This window comes from Stegodyphus dumicola, chromosome X1 (genome assembly GCF_044657685.1).
Source record: "Stegodyphus dumicola isolate Sdum_Otavi_A_Nest chromosome X1, ASM4465768v1".
In the NCBI taxonomy this organism is placed as follows: domain Eukaryota; kingdom Metazoa; phylum Arthropoda; class Arachnida; order Araneae; family Eresidae; genus Stegodyphus; species Stegodyphus dumicola.
Genome location: NC_140780.1, coordinates 185,734,139 through 185,753,479, shown reverse-complemented (window position 1 = coordinate 185,753,479; position 19,341 = coordinate 185,734,139). Strand labels below are relative to the sequence as shown.

The window sequence follows — 19,341 nt, the reverse complement described above, 5'->3', positions numbered from 1 at the left end:
TCAGTGTACTATAATAATGGGCTCTTCTTTGCCGAATAAAAGAAAATTCTTTACCTTGTGATGTTCTCACCTTTAAAATCAAGACCTTTTCAATGAACTATGAAGCCAGAAGGATGGCAAACAGCTTTAAAATATATTTTGGCTTAAATTTTATACTGAAAATGGGCACAATTTGATTCTATAAGCAAAAATAAGAGCACTTTCTTTTTTCCTATAAATGTTTACCAGGGAAAGAAAAAATTTCAACTTATGATAAAATAAAGTACTCTTCTTTTACTGGGACCGGATTCAGGAATGCATGCACTTGTGTGTGTGTGTGTGTGTGTATACATACATATGTACACATATGTACTTACATGAATTCGTACATTTCGGACTCCGGCCCTGATAAAAGAAGAGTACCTAAACTAATAATATTCAACTGAAATTAGAATATGGAGTAACATGTTGAATAAATAATGTCAAATATTACTTTCAAAGTTAGCAATATCATCCCATGCTTTCATTTGCTCTAGATGAGATACTGTGGGTCCACTACCCACTTCATTAGGCTGCAGATCATCTGGTGGATATACTTCCATTGCACACTTAGGTACAAGAAATTACATCAGGAAACTCACTAGTACCTAAAATAAGAGAAAAGTAAGCATTACGTTAACCATTATTACTTATAACAGATAAACTGGGCCATGACATTTGAATATGTCTTTTTTTAAGGAATTTTTTCAAGCTTTTATTTTATTTTTAATTTAAATATATTTTTTTTTAAATCAGATTGAAAATGTTTTATTTTGAAACTTGTGAATGGCTGTGACAGTTGGAGAAAATCCCACCCAAGTTTCACCAATCTGTCTGGTAGAAAGAACTCTAAAGGAAATGGAGCCTATTTATTTAATAAGCAATCAATCAGTAATTAACCTACTTCTTTTTCGTACTTCATAAAAAGGCTTTCATCAATTTTTGCTACTTTGTTAAGCACTTTGATTTTACCATATTATGTGTCCTCACAGTTAATTTTTCCAATATATTATTGTTTTATAGGCTACATTCAGCTCATCATATCTTGTCCATTATTACATACATTTTTTTATCATAAGCCCAATAACTTTGTTGAAAATAATCCACTTTTACAGTTTGTAGAAGACAGGTCCCAAATTTTACTCATTTTAACAAAATGTGAGAAAATATACAGCAATAAAAGTTAATTTATGTCCTTGTTCATAAGACCAAAATGTGGCTTATTGGGAATCAATACAGGTTACCTCAAACAAAAACGCAAATGTTATGAATGTGTTGTTAGGTCTCATTTAGCCATAGCAGCTAAACTGTGCTACTTACCGACAGTTTTATGGTCAACAGAATAATGCAAAAGTATCCTAAACATATTGCAAATAATTTTAATTTGCTGGATACATTTACTTTAGTAAGACAATTTTCAAATGATCTCACAAAAATCTAATTTTCAGAATGTGAATTCATTTAAAAAATTCAAATTTACTTAATCCTTATGATCTAATTCATGACCTATTTTACAGATATTCAGTCTAATTATCAAGCTAACAGAGAGTCACCAAAAATACACCAAATTATTAGTATGCAAAAAAAAAAAAAAAAAAAACTGAAATGCATGTTTGCAAGTTACTAAGTATACACTTCAAAAAATTAAAATACTGGAGAATAATCATCATACAAAACAGTATCCAGGAAAGCACATTATTTCCTGAAAAAATGTTTCCAGAACTAAAAAAGAAAACTAACAGCAGAGTGAAAATTTTAAGTTTCCATTGGAATTACTGAAAAAACACTAATCACACAGTGAAAATTGTAGGTTTTAACTTGAATTTCTAACAAAACTTTAACTACATCTTTAGAACAAGAGCACTGCAGGGCACGATCTCCTAATGACAACAACACTCACAGCTGACAGAACTTAACTATGCATTATTATTGCTTTCTTTCCTTTTTTTTTTTAACATTTCCCAGAAGTTAGCTACCATATTCCCATCCCAGCCAAACTTTTATGCAAACCAAGGTTCTTTCCAAAATTGTCAAACTGTAGACTTAGTTCAATTTTGAGAAACAGAGGTAGTGCTACTATGATGTAAGCATAAATATATAACTGATACTGTAAGGATCTTAAGTTTTACTAATGTTTATTTTATTTTAAATCTTTACTATCACTTCTTATTTTCTACTTCCAGCCAGAATTATAAGCGTTAAGGTTTTTATGCAAAGTTTGTCTGGCGAACGCCAAGTATTTAAGTTGTGGCTTTTTGCCAAGCGAGAGAGAGGAAGCAGTGAGTTCAAAGCAGGCCGCTTACCTTAGAAGTTACGCAGTTGCTTGTTGACTTCCAGGCCAGAGGTTTTAATCCTCTTGATAACTTTTAAACGTATTGTAGTGTTCTCAGTTATCTGTACTACATACGCCTTCCTGTTAATATAAGGCCAATCTTCCACATTTATTATTCTAAAGTTAAATTAGAGTTTAGTTTTATTTTTATACTTTTACGTTAGACCCCCAGTAGCGGGTCAGTGTATTCCGAAGTACGGAAGTTATTGTATATAGAGAAAAATAAAGGGTTTTGTATACCCTTCGTCTGTATCCTGTCTACTTACCACAATTAGTGAACATAGCTTTAGTAAGCTCTCTGTTCCGAGTCAGGTCCTTGTATGTTCCCGAAGAAGGTTAGAAGGAACATTGACCCTGATAATACTACCTAAACATACATGATGGAAAATTCAAATATCTATTATTTTTGTCAGTTTCTCGCATTATCCATCAGCTACTGAAACAAACCAATGGACGGACAAAATCTACTATATATATATATATATATATATATATATATACACAAAATATAATCAAAAAATGTTTAAAAAAATGCCCAAGCAGTAATTTAAAAGACAGCATATGGCATAATAAAATGTGATCGATACTTAGAATAAATAGTGCTATTGTACTATCCGCCCAATACTCTCATAAATTCACCAATCATGGCAAATAATTTTTCATTAATCTAACACACAAAAAAAAAAAAAAAAAAAAAAAAAAAAAAAAAAAAACAGTAGACATTAAAAAAAGGGGGGCACTGAAAATTAGACAAAGCAGCAACAAACTAATGAAATTGGAAATGCAAGACATATTTATTATAAAACACTGAAGATTATATTAAAAGAGTGACAAATTAACTAAATTAAAAATGCAAAAAAATCCATAACGACACACAGAAAATTACACAAAACAGCAACAAATTAACTAAATTAAAAAAGCAACAAATATGCATGATAAAGTATTTAAATTTCTTGTTCCCCCAATTTTCTGCCAATGGGAACAGAATGCCCATTTTTTAATTTAAAAATTATTTGCGAACTGCAGAATTCTTGGAATTGCAGAACAACTTGGCACATGGACACCTTAATACCTTGTTATTAAAGAAAATTATTTTAGCATAAATTTGTACGATCAGTAATTTGGTTCCATTGCTGCGTATATGCACACATTTCAAACCGAAACATTCCACACAGATACATCGTTGATCTGACGCCAACCTGGCGAATCATTATTTATTACACTTTCCTTTCAACACCGTATGTTTATCAAAACATGATTACTTGAGTAATGTGTCTAAACAATTTTTTATATTAATAATAAAGGAGTATTAAATTTAAATTAACAAAACCTTTTATGTTGACATTATGCTTGGCAATGATTATGGATTTAAGTTAAATGTGCTAAAAAATGCTGAAGAGGAAATCTTCAGCAATTTTTTTATCATATGCTAAAAATATATTTTTTAATGATACTCATAGGCCAAAAGAGTACATTTAGTGCTATTTGAATTAAGAATAACTGATTTATTACTCACATAAAACCAGAACCAGCGGCAGGGCTCGTATGGCCGCAATGCGTGGCAGAATTTAGGACTGACATCAGGCAGTAAGATATCTAGCGCCGGCCCTCAATAAGGCTTAACCCTTTGAGGAGCGGTATATAAAATAATTTAAATTGTGGTAAAATTTTGCATGAACTATAACTTATGGACCCCAAGGACACAAAATTTAGACAAAAAAAATCTGTAGAGCGAAATCCTAAATTTTGAGAGACGGTATGTTGTACACTGGTTATCATAAATTAAGGAAAAATCACGATTACTGAAAATGTTACATGCAGAATTTTATGAAACTTACACACAATATACAACACATAGTAAGGTATCAAATAACATAAAAAAAAATTACCAGACAATTATGATAGTATAGAAATTAGCACATGTATAAAATGAACAAACCAAAGGTGTCAGTTTGCTATAGGAAAAGTACCTTCAACATGGAATACATTGCCTCTAGAAGCAGTACAGCACATACAGCGACGTGTGATGCTTTCAATTATGCGGTCTATCAGTTCCATAGGAAGCGAGAGCCATTGCTCTTGCAAAGCAGTTGCAAGCGCAGCAAGGGTTTGAGGGGGCGGATTGAGAGCAGCTAGATGTCTTCCTAAAGCATCCCAAACATGCTCGATAGGATTCAAGGCCGGGGATCGAGCTGGCCACTTCATGGGCCTAATTGTTTTCTGTTGAAGATAATCATCTACGATGGGAGCCCTGTGTGATCTTACGTTGTTGTCCTGTAACAGGAAAGCATAACCTATTGCCCCGGCATATGGGCGAACATAAGCATCAAGGACGTCATCTCTATAAACTTAAGCATTCACGGTTCTCCTTGGAAAGACATGGAAGTCTGTGCGTCCGCCCGAAGAGATGCCACCCCAAACACGGACACTGCTTCTTTTGTATGCATCTCTTTCACGGACGTTTGACGGATGATAACGGGTTCCAGGTTCTCTCCATATCAAATGACGCCTACTATCGCTTTCTAGAGTAAACCTGGACTCATTCGTAAGGAAAACAGCTCTCCATTGATCAGACGTCCACTGGACATGTTTTCGTGCCCACTGCAAACGGTCGCTCCTATGGCATGACATGAGCGACATGCAAATGGTTGGTCGCCTTGCATACAGACCACCTTCATGAAGCCTTCTACGCACAGTTGGCGTTGACACCAACCTTCTGGTGGCTACGGCAAGGGAGGATCTCAGTAGAGTCGGAGTAGCGGTTCTATTCCTGCGTGCAAATAATGTCAAATATCGGTCATAGGCGCTCATCGTAGCAGTTGGCCGTCCTTGGCTAAACCACCTACATGCCGAATCTGTGGTTTGAAATTGCCTCCAAAGTTTATGAACCACAGAAGGACTCACATTTAACCATCTGGCCACTTCTGTTTGACTTTGTCCTGCCTCTAGTCTCCCAATGGCTCTCCATTGTAGTTCTGCGGGCAAATGATGCTTGGAGGTCATTGGTACGAATTGGTTATCTCAGATTTCTGATGTCACTCTCACAGTGAAATATGCGGGCTTGCTCTCAAACATGGACTTTTATGCTCCTCACAGTATTCCGAGTGCAGCGTTACTAATTTGCATATTGCAGTTTTACTCAGCTACTCTTACTTGGTAACATATTCAAATTTTACACAGTTTGGCTTATTTTTAAGGGGGTTATCGGTATTTTTGTGATTTTTTCTTAATTTATGATAACCAGTGTATTTTATATCGCTGCCCCTCTAAGATATTTTTTTCCAAGTTGCTGCTAATTGTTAATTTTTGTTTTTAAAATTAATTTTACGTACTTTTGGTGTGCATGTGTAGAAACGGGTGCTTGAATATAGTTATGTAAGTCTGAAGACAAAAACTTTTAAAATTTTGGTAAAAATTTAAAATTGATGCTTTTATGCGCTTTGATGATGCTACCCGGCTGAACATACTTATGTAAAATATGGGTAAAAAGGTTTTGAACTTGATTTAAATTCAATATTATTAGTTTATAAAACAAAATTAATAAATATGACACTGCATGCATAAATCATATGCTGTAACTGAACTAGTATAATATTACAAGGAGATATAATAGTCAAAAATAAAAAAATGAAACACTAGGACTCAGATGAGAAAGCATGTTGCATTTTCATAGAAAGTCATATTTTATGATTTAGATACTTTCTAGAAAGTCATATTTTATGATTTAGATACTGTGTAAAAACAAACCATGGTTCATGCTATGATACTAAGAATCACCCCCACGCACACACACTTTAGATTATCAAGGACCGTAAGGACTCTTTTTTATCTTTTGTAAATATAGGTTGTAATATATCTTTCTGTTCAGGAAGAAACACCGTTAAACCACTTTATTATTTTATACACCTCAAAGCTCTTATTTCGATTTTCAACCCCTTTGGCCTCCTAGGGGCTTTTTTTCAACTTTTGGATAAATTCTAGTTTGCATCTAAAACAGGCCTTAGAAATATTTTTCCTCACTTCACCTGAAATTAACAAAGACGATAAGAATAAAAGCATGCTTTCAAATCAGCAGTTTTTATGATTACACTAAAAGATGGACCTTCAGTGCACTTCCATTTCCCGTATTTTTAAATGAACTTTCTCTTTGTGTGATCATAACACACAAAGGAAAGAAAGCATGACTCTTGAATGACAAATAAGTTGTCAATCACCTCCTTTCATTTTCGTTGGATTCTAGGATTTTGGAAAACACGAAGCAATGGATGTATTTTGGGGGCTGACACGCCACATTTGACCCCTACAAATTATGTAAAATTTTGACCCCAGATGGCAATTTTGAAATCAATGAGTCTTTCTCTTGAGAAAGGGTGAAGTGCTGAAGTTAAAATTTTAGCTAAATAGAGAGAAATGAAACTCAGGCAGAGTAAAAAAAATAAATAAATAAAAAGAAACGTATACTTGTATTCAGTCCTAGTGCAGGGTCAGTTAACTCCCCATCTCTTCCTAAACATAATACTGAATTCTAAACAACTTGTAAATTAATCATAAACAAATTATTACATCATAAACTATTATAATATAAAGACTGTCATGTCACACAGTAGAGAAGAAGCCTGGTGCTGCCATCTATTGTCAAGGTACCCTCAGTAGGTGCGCTGGTATATATTATACACTGGTATTAAAAACATATACATAATCTTTTAATTATCAGTTTTGATTGAAATGCAGTAAATATAAAAGTTTCAGCGTCATATATTTACAGATTTTGAATTTTTTCTTTCCCTCCAATAGAATTTATCAATCTTCAAACATACCTTGGAACGAGGTATATTAATTTCATAACTGCATAATATTGAGCATTCATAGAGTGGTGCTGCCATTTAGAATCGAAAGGAAACACTAGAAACTTACGATTATAGATTTTGGTGTACAGAAATTAGAATTTTTTCCGAGGTTAAAAAATTGACAATATACCAGTTCCCTTCAAAGAGTTAAGTATAAGTGGGAATTTATTTATTCAGAACTCTGATAAGCCTTAAGTATGTGCAAGAAATAGATATAAGAATAATAAATAACTAAACTAATACAATTCAGGATTAACTGTCTCAATGTGCAATAGAAGCAAGATAAAATTTAATGGAACAACTTGTCGTTAGTCGCCAAGTTCATGATGCATAGCCAAATAGGAATAGTGAACGACAGCTAAATTTCATGATGACAGCCAGTAATTTTAAAAGGTTTTAGGATATCGGAAAACAAAGGTGAAATTTTCCAATTAACGGATTTTGTAAAGAAATGTGGAGAAGCGGTAATAAATGAAGATGATAAAAAAGTTTTTCTTTGTGATGACAATGCTTCTCAATCATCAATCAGTTAATGAATGGCGAAATCTGTAGTATGGCCCTAGATCCAGAAAATATTGCTACTGTTAGTGAAGAAAATGATAAAGAAGTTACCGAAAACGAGAAAATTTTGATTGACAAGTTAGTCGGAATTCTCAAAATAGCAGTTGCAGGACTTCAACAATAAACGAGAGATTATATCTGTTTACAGAATTAAAGAGAAAGTTTTAGCACAAAATACAAAGCAACTTACATTGAGAGAAATGTTTAGTAAGTTAAACAAATAAATATTAAGCTTTTTTTTTTTTGGTAAATTTTGATATCCTTTAGATTATAAATACTTCATAATTTCATAAATCACGATTTCATATTTTTAATTTCATAATTTCTACATGTCATCTTACTAGATTTAAACTGATGATCTAATTATCAGGAAAAATCCCAAATCCGGAATCGCTGAAGTCCCGACAAGTCTGTATTTCAGACTTTGTACTGTATTAGATAATATGAACGTGATATCTTCCGTAACTCAGTTTTCTATTCAATTAATTCAGAGACAAAAGATAGTTAAAAACAGGCACGGGCTAGGGGGAAAAAAAAATCATCAAAAATTTATCTGCAATCCATGTCCAAGGTAACCCAAAAAGGTACTTTGGCCAGTCAGAAAGAAAAAGACAAAACAAATAATAATCAGTGCTAATCCTCAAAGTAAGCACCATCGGCATCCACTGCCTTTTGCGAATGAGGGGCTAGCTGTGCGATGCCATCACGGTGAAATTCAGGTGTCTTGGACGCAAAGAAGTCCGTGAAGGACTTTTTGAGGTCTAGCTGGTTGGTGAAGGAATTCCCACAGACAATTGTCCAGGGAATGGAAAAATATGGTATACAAGGTAACCCAAAAAAAGGTTCTTGTTGTATTGGCCACTCAAAAAGAAAAAGTCACAAAACAAATAATAATCAGTGCTAATCCTCAAAGTAAGCACCATCGGCATCCAGTGCCTTTTGCGAATGAGGGGATAGCTATGCCATGCCATCACGGTGAAACTCGGGTGTCTTGGACTCAAAGAAGTCCGTGAAGGACTTTTCGAGGTCTGGCTGGTTGGTGAAGGAATTCCCACGAAGACAGTTGTCCAAGGAATGGTAAAGGTGGTAGTCTATTGGCGCTAGGTCTGGGGAGAATGGTGGATGGGGTAGAGTCTCCGAGCCCAGTTGCTGGATGGTATCCCTGGCCTCCCAAGTCAATGTGGCCTCTCATTGTCATGGAGGAGGAGTAAACCCTCACAACTGACCAATGTCGAATGGCTCACAACTGGCTCTTTTTGCATCAATGGCTAATGCACATGTTCCAACTGCTGTGAGTACAGGCCTGCCATGACGGTTTGGCCGACTGTCAGGAGCTTATTAGTGCAACACTTGGCATCTAGTCTACCAGATACACAGCATGATGGAGTGAGTGAAGAGAAAGTCTCACAGTGTGAGGCATAGGGTCCTGTGGTGACAACCAATATCTGGAATGCCTGGGTATGTCAAACTGGACCCACGTTTCATTGCTGTTGAGTACTCAATCAAATATAGATGCATCGTGATGCCAAGTAAGCAATGACAGACAGCGATACACTGTTGCTTCTTTGCATCGGACAGAGTCTGATACCCACTTGCTCAGCTTGTATACATTTCCTATGCAGTGCAAATAGTCTGATTGTTTCATCAGATACCTGGAAGTGTACAGCAAGCTCACCACACGTTTGGCTACTGTCACTCTACAATGGCTGCTCTCAGGGCAGCATCATCCAGTGCTTGTGGCCGACCACTGCGTGATGCATCACTAAGAGACGTATCCCCGGACTTGAACTTTTGGAACCATTGCCTAGCGGTTCATTCGTTAATGGCATCATCCCCAAAGGCCTGGCAAATTTGGTGACTTGATTCTGCTACTGACAGGCCAACTTTAAAATCGTACAACAAAAAACTCCGAATGAGCACCTATGACGCATCTCTTTCAATCAGTCGCTGTGCGAGTTATGTTTGAAGTACTGATGCAGCATGCTTTTATACTCTTGAGAAATGTCCAGACTCTCATCCTAACCACTTCATCGCCAGGTTTAGTGATTATTTTTATGTTGGGGTTCACTCTTCTAATGTCATATCAGAAATGGCAAGAACGTTTTTTGGTTACCTTGTAGAATTATTCAAAACTTTCTATGACTGAATCGTGAATTCTTTTTAATACAATACACTGGATTTCATTATGTAAAAATGTATAGCACGATATTCCATAAAAATTGGAATTGTAAATATTCTCAACAGGTAATAGAAGAAAGCATTGTAACAAAAAAAAAAAAAAAATTAAAGGAAAATGCACAATACATTCTACAAGAAAAATATTCAACAGATTATAAGTCATCATGAAAATGAAAGTGCACAACAGGTATCAACAAGAAGTTTTTACATATTAATTTTGAGGTTTTAAACTAAGCACACCATTAATAATTTTTCTGTTACTGAAAGGAAAATCAGACTCATCTGTTACCATCACTTTAAAAATATTACTGGTACTAGTTCTAAATACCAATTTTAATTCATTAGCAGAGATGATCATACGACAGATAAAGCAGAAATGAGTTGCACAATCTGGATTTAAACAAAATGAGGAAAATCTACTATATTTACTTTTAAAAGAAAACAATAATAACTAGAATGTCAAAAAATCAAAGAGCAATCAATTATAATAAATTTAATTGTATGCACAGTTGAAATATTTCATTATGCAAATTGGCATTAATTTGTTTTTCTTAAAAACTGTCAGGGTTCTTTTTAAAATATCCTTATATTTTTTAAGTAACCAATATTTTGGCACAAATGCTTTTAAAAATTTAATTTGCTTCATCAGTGTTTCTTTCATAAGATAAATGATATTCTTACCTTGAAAACACTTGCATGCAAGTATACACTTGAATTTGATAATCTAGACTAGAAACTCCCATTAAACAGTGTTTCATTTTAAATTTCCTTTAATGGTTGATTATTAACAATGATCATCATCGTCAAATACAGAGAAATTATTAAGGTTTTATTTGTATCAGTACTTTATACTTTAATATGTGTAAATTCAGTTCAGTATTTCTATTTCAAAACATGAAATTTCTTTTTATTTCATGCCTTAATATATATGCATTTTTTTGAATAACATATATGCGTCAGTGCATGTGAGAGGGGACGACGTCAAAAATCACAACAGAGTTATTTTCAATTTGATCCACTTTTCTGTGACTACTGCTTAATTTTTGAGATTTTTATAAACTTCATAATTGTGACAAAGGTTTTTAAATATTTAAATGCAAGCATTTTGCAACATAAAAGACTTTAGGTTTCTAAATTTTGTCATTTCTATATTTAAGCCAATCTTAATTTACATCAAAATCACATTCTTGTTTAAATTTAGGGTAGATTTTGCGAATAATATCACATGCTAAAAATTACATGGCTAGCATGATGTAAATCATTGTATTTACTTAAGCACTTATTAAGTTTAACATTAAATATTTGCTTTCCCTATATACATATATACTCTCTTAATTCATTATAATTACAGTATGCATCACCATGGTATTTTCTTAACTCAGAAAAATATAAATTCGCTCATTTCAGTAAAACAATATAAATAAAAAAATTGTATTTGTCAAGAAAAAAATGTATTTCTCAAGGACATTTCTGTTCCTGTTGTATGAGAATCGATATCACATTTGCAGTACAGGAATATGAAGCAGAATTTGCATTTGACAATAGTCAAATTGACAATACTGATAAATTATATGAGGTGAGACCATATCTAAACTTACTATATTTCACCATTTTGTACTAATGGAAATATAAAATCTCTTTTAGCTTTCAGACGCGAGATTCTATTACTGCTTTCGCAAATTCCTATTGAGAGTGTAGAATTAGCCAGAAATAGATCAGCAACAGGAAGACCTAGTAAATTCAGCATTCAAAAACCACTGCATGGAGATGGTATACATTTATCGTTAAGCCTGTTGATAATAAAAGATTTCGTTGTAAAGAGTGCCATAGTCAGACTGTTTATAGATGCAAAGTATGTAATGTAGCTTTACATCATGATTGTAATGAAGTTTTTCATGCTTGAATCTTTCAGTTGAAATAATCTGTATTTGTAAAAGAAATATAATGCATATTTTAATATTAAATTAATTACAAGTAAAGTGATTAGTAGATTTATAAAACATTATACAGCTAAAAAGTAATCCTGCGCTCCACTCACAGGAAACATCACACGAGTGCAATCCTAAACATATGTAGTCTTATTCCTCTGACGTTGCGTGAATGCAACACTTGCTTTTTCCACAGGTAAGAGCATTTTTTTTTTTTAATTTTCAATGTAGATTTATGTTATAAATGCTTAATAATAAAAGATATTTGTTATTATTTTCATGAGAAAAGAATCATTCCTTGGGTAATTCAAGGATGCTCTAGAATCTGTCTCCTTGCTCTACCTCCCTTACAATACTGTACATTTCCTTTACAGGTCAACTATTCCAAATCTGGCAAAAAGTTGTGACATTAATCTGTCTTTCCTCCACAGTACAGAAGAAGAACCAACCAGCCTGGAGACCTGACATGAAACTGATTGCAAGTTTGTCCATTTACTAAATGTAGTGATGTCTTAATGGCATTATTAAGTCTTCTTCAATAACTAGATTCAGAAACAAAAAACAATATTATGAAATTGATGCCCTTGTGTTTTGTTCTGTTTATATCCTACATGTTAATTATCTGCTAATTTTTCAATCAGACACAAATTGAAGTGTCATTAGATTATTTTGATACAGGAGACATGAAAAATGAGCAATGCCCTCACCGATACTCGAACCTGGACCCTTCGAATATGTGCTGACTGTGCTACCGTTACATCATGAAGGCATGCATAGAGGAGGGAGAAAATGCCATATATACTCTCCCTTTCACAAAGTTAACTGAGGATTAGGGGACCCAATTGCCAAATCCTGGTGGTGAAGAACACCATCCACCCTTTTTTTAGTTCGGGCACCACTGTAGTATCATTAGGTTATTTCAATGATGGAGACATGAAAAATGAGCAATACCCTTGCCAAGACTTGAACCCGGATCTCTTGAATACGCACCGAATGTGCTACCACTACACCACGAAAGCATGCAGAATGGAGGAAGAAAATACCTTATAAAATTATTCAATTTGCATTACTTGCATGGCAATGAGTTTGCTTCTTTTTGGAGTGGTAATTTCTCTGACAGACAGTGTAGAAAGTATATTACCATTCAAATTAAATTAAAAGAAACAGTTCAAGTCTTGAAAATATTATTGATTTTATTATTATCATTCAAACTTTATTTTGAACAAAGATGATAGTGTATACAACAGAGTTAGAAATTTTGCAATCGATGTGGGGCAATAGTTGCTTTGGTGTGTGTTGCTTGGGTTCTGTTCTAGCTCATGAAAAACAGCTACAGTGAACTCTAATGTAAGGGGTAATTTTTATTTATTTTCAAGTACAACATATGTTCTAATTTCTTCTATATCATTAAAAAAAATTGAAAAAGTATTTTGCACTGTGTAATGAGTGTTTGTTATGTAAAATAAAATATACACACACACTGGCCAATGAATTAGAAACCCAAGATCAATATTTTATTGGACCACCTTTTGCACAGATAACTACTCTGATTTGTTTGGGCACCGAGTCTAGGTGCTTCTAGAATGCAATTACATTCAGAGACTACCATGCATTGGCTATGCAGCTTTTTAGATCTTGCAAATTAGATGGAAGAGGAGAGTGCTGTCAAATGCGTCTGCCCACCATATCCCACAAATTTCCTATGGGTTAACATCCAAGCTATGTTGTGGCCAGGGAAGGTGCTGAAAGTCAGACTGATATTCAGCAAACCAATTTTGAACACATCTGGCATGATGTATAGTTGCATTATTGTCCATGAAGTATCCGTCAGCATTAGGGTAAAATTGTAACATTGCAGGGTGTACTTGATCTGCCAGTATATCTAGGTAGTTCATGGCTGTTTCTTCATTCTCAAAGAACACCAGGGCACCACTTCCATGCCAGCAGAATATTCCCTATATCATGATACTCTCACCAGACACTTGCACAATGTGAGTAAGACAAGATGGATTCAAGGCTTCATGGGGTTCTTGCCAAATTCGGTAAATTCTTCCATCAGTGCAAAATACAGAGTGCGGGATTCATCCAACCACATTAATATGTTTCCAATACTTTCCTGACACCACTGCAAAGAAATTCTTGCATGTCGGGCAAAAATGAGTGGTTTTTGAACAGGCACCTGACTATGCATTCTTATCATCTGCAATTCTCTGTGCATATTTTGAGCTGAAATCTGTTGGGAAGAGCATTGGTTGACGATCTGTGTTCACTAACAGCAAGAGTCCCTGTCCTACTGTATCGTCGGAGACTGCACCAATCACTCTATTGGAAAACTGCTTGAACTGCAGTTACGTATTCTAGAGAAGGACAGTGGGTTCCAATTCCAACTTTTGAAAACCTTTGATGTGGCTGCTTTTGAGAATCCAGCGAGATTCGCTGTCTTCGAAATTGAGGCCCCTGCTAAACAGACACCAATAATAAGCCCTTTTTCAAGTGATGAAAGATCTGTCGTCTTTTGCATTTTACTTCATTCATCATGGAAAGCACTCTTACACCTTACTTATACTAGCATTCTATCCACGTGTAACCCACAGCATAAAAAAAAAATGTATACTTCATCCCTAGCATGCATTCAAGTGAAAACCTCAAAGATTTCTTATTCATTGGCCAGTGTGTGTATAAAGAAGGATGCACCTTTCCATGTCTGAAATCCTTGGATTCTATTTCTGGGGCTGTTTCCAATCAATATTGTAATGCAATCAGGCAAAATGATACTGCCATCAACATGGGCATCCACACGGAGGAGGAAATGGGACCCTTGCCACGCCTGCTATGGAGTAGAAAATGTGTTTCTTGGTTTATGTATAGCGCAAGGTTTTTTTTTTTTTTTTCCCCTCTGTATTGATACAATACTACATTCTATAATATGCTTGTGAATTCCCCCAAATTAAAAAAAAATTAAATAAAAATACATTGATATAATTACTTGGGTCCAATATTTACCTGCTCCCCCAAAAATTTCCTTTGAATGCCCATAGTCGGTAGCTGCATGCCCAAGATTTTGGCCAATGACACACCATCTAGTGTCACTCATGATCAGCCATGTTCTGATGAATAGACCCAGACAACAATACACTTTTTACATTTTAAGAGAATTATTAAATTTCAGATTTAATAATTCTCTTATTAAATTATTAAATTTAAAGCAGACACTTCCCCCAAAAAGATTAAGATAAAATGGTTTTAAAAGCATATGTCCCAACTTTTGAAGAAACAACCATACAAGTCATTTTCAGAAAGGAGGAAGGTAACTTTCACACTTTTTGCCCATTAATAAGCCTTTCTCATGCACCAGAATAGAAAATACATGACACTACGATATTTTTCTTCAAAATTATGACTTTGACAAACCTTAATGTCGTGAAATGTGATTACTCTGTTGGCCATTAAAATTGCTACATCAGGAAAGAAAAAAAAGAGCACAACTTTATTTATTATACACATATACTACAATGGGAAGAAGACATGATTAAATTTGCAGATAGTTTAGGGTACACGGGAAACAGAATTCAGTATACAGTGCTGCCAGCTCTGGTAGCAACAATGGCTGTAATCCACCCGCACATAAATTCTGAGACTGGATGACAAATATAACACTCCAATGCAGTTTTCCTATGCCATTCATTAATCCTAGTGGCTGGCAAATATTAGTGTGCGAGTCTCTTAGCAACCCATGAACAGATGTTTTCAACGGCTGATAGATCTGGAGAATATGTTATCCAGGGTAGCATGCAGGAGTCTAACACCCTCTAGGATCAGGAAAGTCAGGACAGCAAGGACAACATGCAGTAATGCATTATCTTGTTGAAGGTAGATGTTATAACGGCTTTGAAGATAAAGCATATTCACTGATCTTACTGCATAAGAAATGTAGCAGCAGCTGTCCATATTACAAACTACATGAACAAGAAAGTGACAAAGATGTGTACCCAATGGCCCTCCATAACAACATGGCAATGATGAATGCAAGCTGCCAATATTTGTTCTCCTTGATGCTGACACATGAATACTTCCATTGTGATGTCATACACAGAACTGGGATTTATTTGAAAGGTGATGTGATACCACTCCACCACTGTCAGCGTTCAGCATGCTAGTCTCTGCTGCAGCAACACAGGAAGCTGCAACCATGATCATGTGCTGTCAGTTTGTGATGCTGCAGATATTGTCGCACTGTCCGTATGGACATTTGTCACCCTGCACACGAGCAACATTTCTGACTCGGTGTACATGATATGGCCTTATTATCCCACATGGCCGAAAGGACATGTTTGTCCATTTGGGCATTAGTGACCTGTGGCTGTTGAGATCTTACATGGGGTTTAATATAACTCTGCTGAAGCAATCTATTCTGTTCACCTGATAGTCATGGAATACCAACAAACACAAGCAGCAATGTCATAGAACTATAAGCTGCAGTTGCAACAGGCCATGATTCTGCAGTGGTTGAATTTTGACATGCACTGGTAGGAGTTTCTACTTCTTACACGAGGTATATAACATGACCTCTATACAAGCAACCAACCATCAAATGTGATTTCCAAGTTAGAAACTTGCAGTGCAGTCTTCTCATTTATACACAATGTAGATGGCATTACTTAACCTGCTTTGCGCACATGTGCTGGAATGCTGATTATCTGCAAACTCTAGCATGCATAAATTACACAAGTTCTTATATAAAATTATTCATTACATATAAATATATATTAATATTTTGGTAATCCAAAAAACTCAAATTATTTCTCTATTAAAATCGTGTTTACAAAAAGAATCCAACTCTGTGCATTTTCAAAAATTAATACTTAACACACTGTCTAAGATATAAAATAATATGTTTATGAGATTAAAAAAAATTCCAAAAACAAAAACCAGAAATTATTTCATTTCTACTTACTTGAACACATATTTAAAAATTGAAGCAACTTCGTACAAAATAAAGGATAAATTTTCATTTGATTTCCTCTGATAAGCTGCCATCATAGCTCATCTTTCTATTAAAAAAAAAGGAGGGGAAAAAATCAAAGATTATTCCTATCATCTTGAAAAGGTTTTAAATGTTACTCAGTATTTCAACAAAAATTATAAATAACGACATTTATAGTATTTACAAAGAAAGACATTGCTTACAAGATAGCAATTTTTTTACACCTTTGAAAATAATTTGAGAATCTGATACTTGGTACATTTACTCGCATATTCCTCCCCTTTTTTTTTCGCGCCCTGAAACCACCAATTTTCGAAATTTTTCTAAACTGTTTGAATGAAAAAATATTGATTACTTATCTATTACCTCTAAATAACGCAAAATTACTGCAGAACTATACATTTTTTAGGTCTTAGTATTTTAAATCGGATGCCTTTTAAAATTCATTTTCAGTGAGAAAAAATAACTTCCTTTTATTCATATTAATAACTTAAAATTTAAATTTTTTTTATTGCACATCATTATTTCTATCATAAACAATAAAAATACAACAATAATTAAACTGCATAAATAAACAACCTGTGCATATTTATGGTATTTCCTTTGTGGTTTCAGGGCGCGACCACTGCGTTACAATGCTCACATTCCTCTAGAGGCTCGGTGATCGCGCCCTGAAACCACTGCTCTTTATAGTAATGTTTGCTGCTTTGAAATAGAAGTGTTTATTTTCACTCGGATATAGATAGGGGGTTTTAAAATCCCAGAGTTATTGTATTACCAAACAATACATGCACCTGCCCCCATAAAATATTTTTCGTTTCCACACATTTTTCTCTGCTTTCAACATGCTTGTTCTCTATGCTAGTACTGTGATTTTCTAAATTATTTTGTGTGGTTCCAAAAAATTGCAAACATATTTTTGGATAATTAAAAATAGAAATTGCGCAAAAATTTAATTAAATTTAAAATATTTTGCCAATATTTTATTTTCTACTGTTGAGATTCAAAATGCCTCGCAAAGGGTTAGAAGTTCCCCTAGTTGATCCCGTTATTCCATCTAATGCAGAAAGGAAAGAAAAAACTAGACAGAAAGTTCAGATACAATGTCCAATGGCAATTATAGATTATAATAAAAATATGGGATATGTGGACTATTTTGACCAACTAAAAAGCCTATATGAAATTGATAGAAAAAGCAAAAAATGGTGACATCAAATCTTCTTTCATTTTATTGATGTCACCATTATAAATGCCTTCATTATATACCGAATGCTTCCAGAAAGTGACCCCAGTTTGAAAATACTCAAGTCTTTCAGAATGAATATAATCAGTAATATGATAAGAATGGGAAACGAAGGATCCGTACCAAAGCGAAAAAGATCAAGCCTGCCTATCAACATAAAAAAAACGTAAATTTTATGTGCCAGATGAAAAACGAATAAAAAACGCAGGACATATGCCAGTAAAATGCAAATCCCAGCGGTGTAGATTTTGTAGCGCAAGGGAGAAACCTCATAGAACAAGATACATGTGCGAAATGTGCAGTGTTGGCTTGTGCATGTACCAAAAAGATAAAACATGCTTTGAATAGTTCCATAAAAAATAACTTAGTTCTTTGAGATTAAAAAAATTACTGAGCTTTTTAATATTCTATTGAGTTTTTTTATCTATTTATCCCAATTTCCTTATTATGTACGTTCTTATGTTTTCACTGCTGCAGAAAAATTACATAAATTATAATTTTTTTCTAATGATATACTTTATAAAATAAAGTAGAAAATTTAGATTTGATGCGATTTTTAAATGATTTATTATTATTATTATTATTATTATTATTATTATTATTATTATTATTATTCGCAAATTTCGTCATTCATTGGAAATGCGTACGGAAAAAGATAAGTTTTTTTTTCCTGCTAACTCAGTAAGTTTCAAAGTCCTAGACGCGTGCTGGTTTCACAGCGAAACCACCACCCACAGATTAATGAGCGGGAGTAGATTTTTTTAATTCATATATTATTTGTCTCTAGGATCATAATATTCGATTTCTAGTGTTTTTAGTTTAAAAATTTTTTTAAATAACATAGCGCGAGTCAAAGGGTTAATTGTACCTTTTTGAAACTCTGAAGAGAAATTATATGGTGTATACTATATCTGAAAGGAAGGGTAGTTGTACATTTGAATGTATACATGAATATATTTACTAATATCATTGTATTCTATCTTTAAAAGTTTCCAGTTACAGTAGTTAAATGCACTATTCTTCCTTTTATTTACACAAAGTACTTTGCTTTTTATCCGTGAAATATGAGTGAATATGATAGTTCTCAACATAGCAACTGTCCACATTTGTTGATACTGACATCACTAACAAAGGTCCACCAGTGGCCAATTGTTAAATACCTACATTTTCATTCTAGGTTCAATTGTCCGTGGTAAAAGGAGCAAAATGGATGGTGTTTTCGTGCTTTGACTCAATGTAAATAGTTCTGT

The 19,341-nt window shown here is 34.1% G+C and overlaps 1 protein-coding gene across 1 annotated transcript in view; it reads right to left on the bottom strand.

The window, feature by feature from the left end:
• Positions 1 to 19,341, bottom strand: part of LOC118200554 (uncharacterized) — a 281,729-nt gene that overhangs the window by 221,979 nt on the left and 40,409 nt on the right. Inside the window, exons 4-5 of the mRNA XM_085807694.1 lie at positions 16,819 to 16,915; positions 473 to 626 (exon numbers count right to left, since the gene is read on the bottom strand). Of these exons, the coding sequence (XP_085663820.1) occupies positions 473 to 581 (109 nt within the window). The 5' untranslated portion in view covers positions 582 to 626; positions 16,819 to 16,915. The remainder of the gene's footprint in view (positions 1 to 472; positions 627 to 16,818; positions 16,916 to 19,341) is intronic.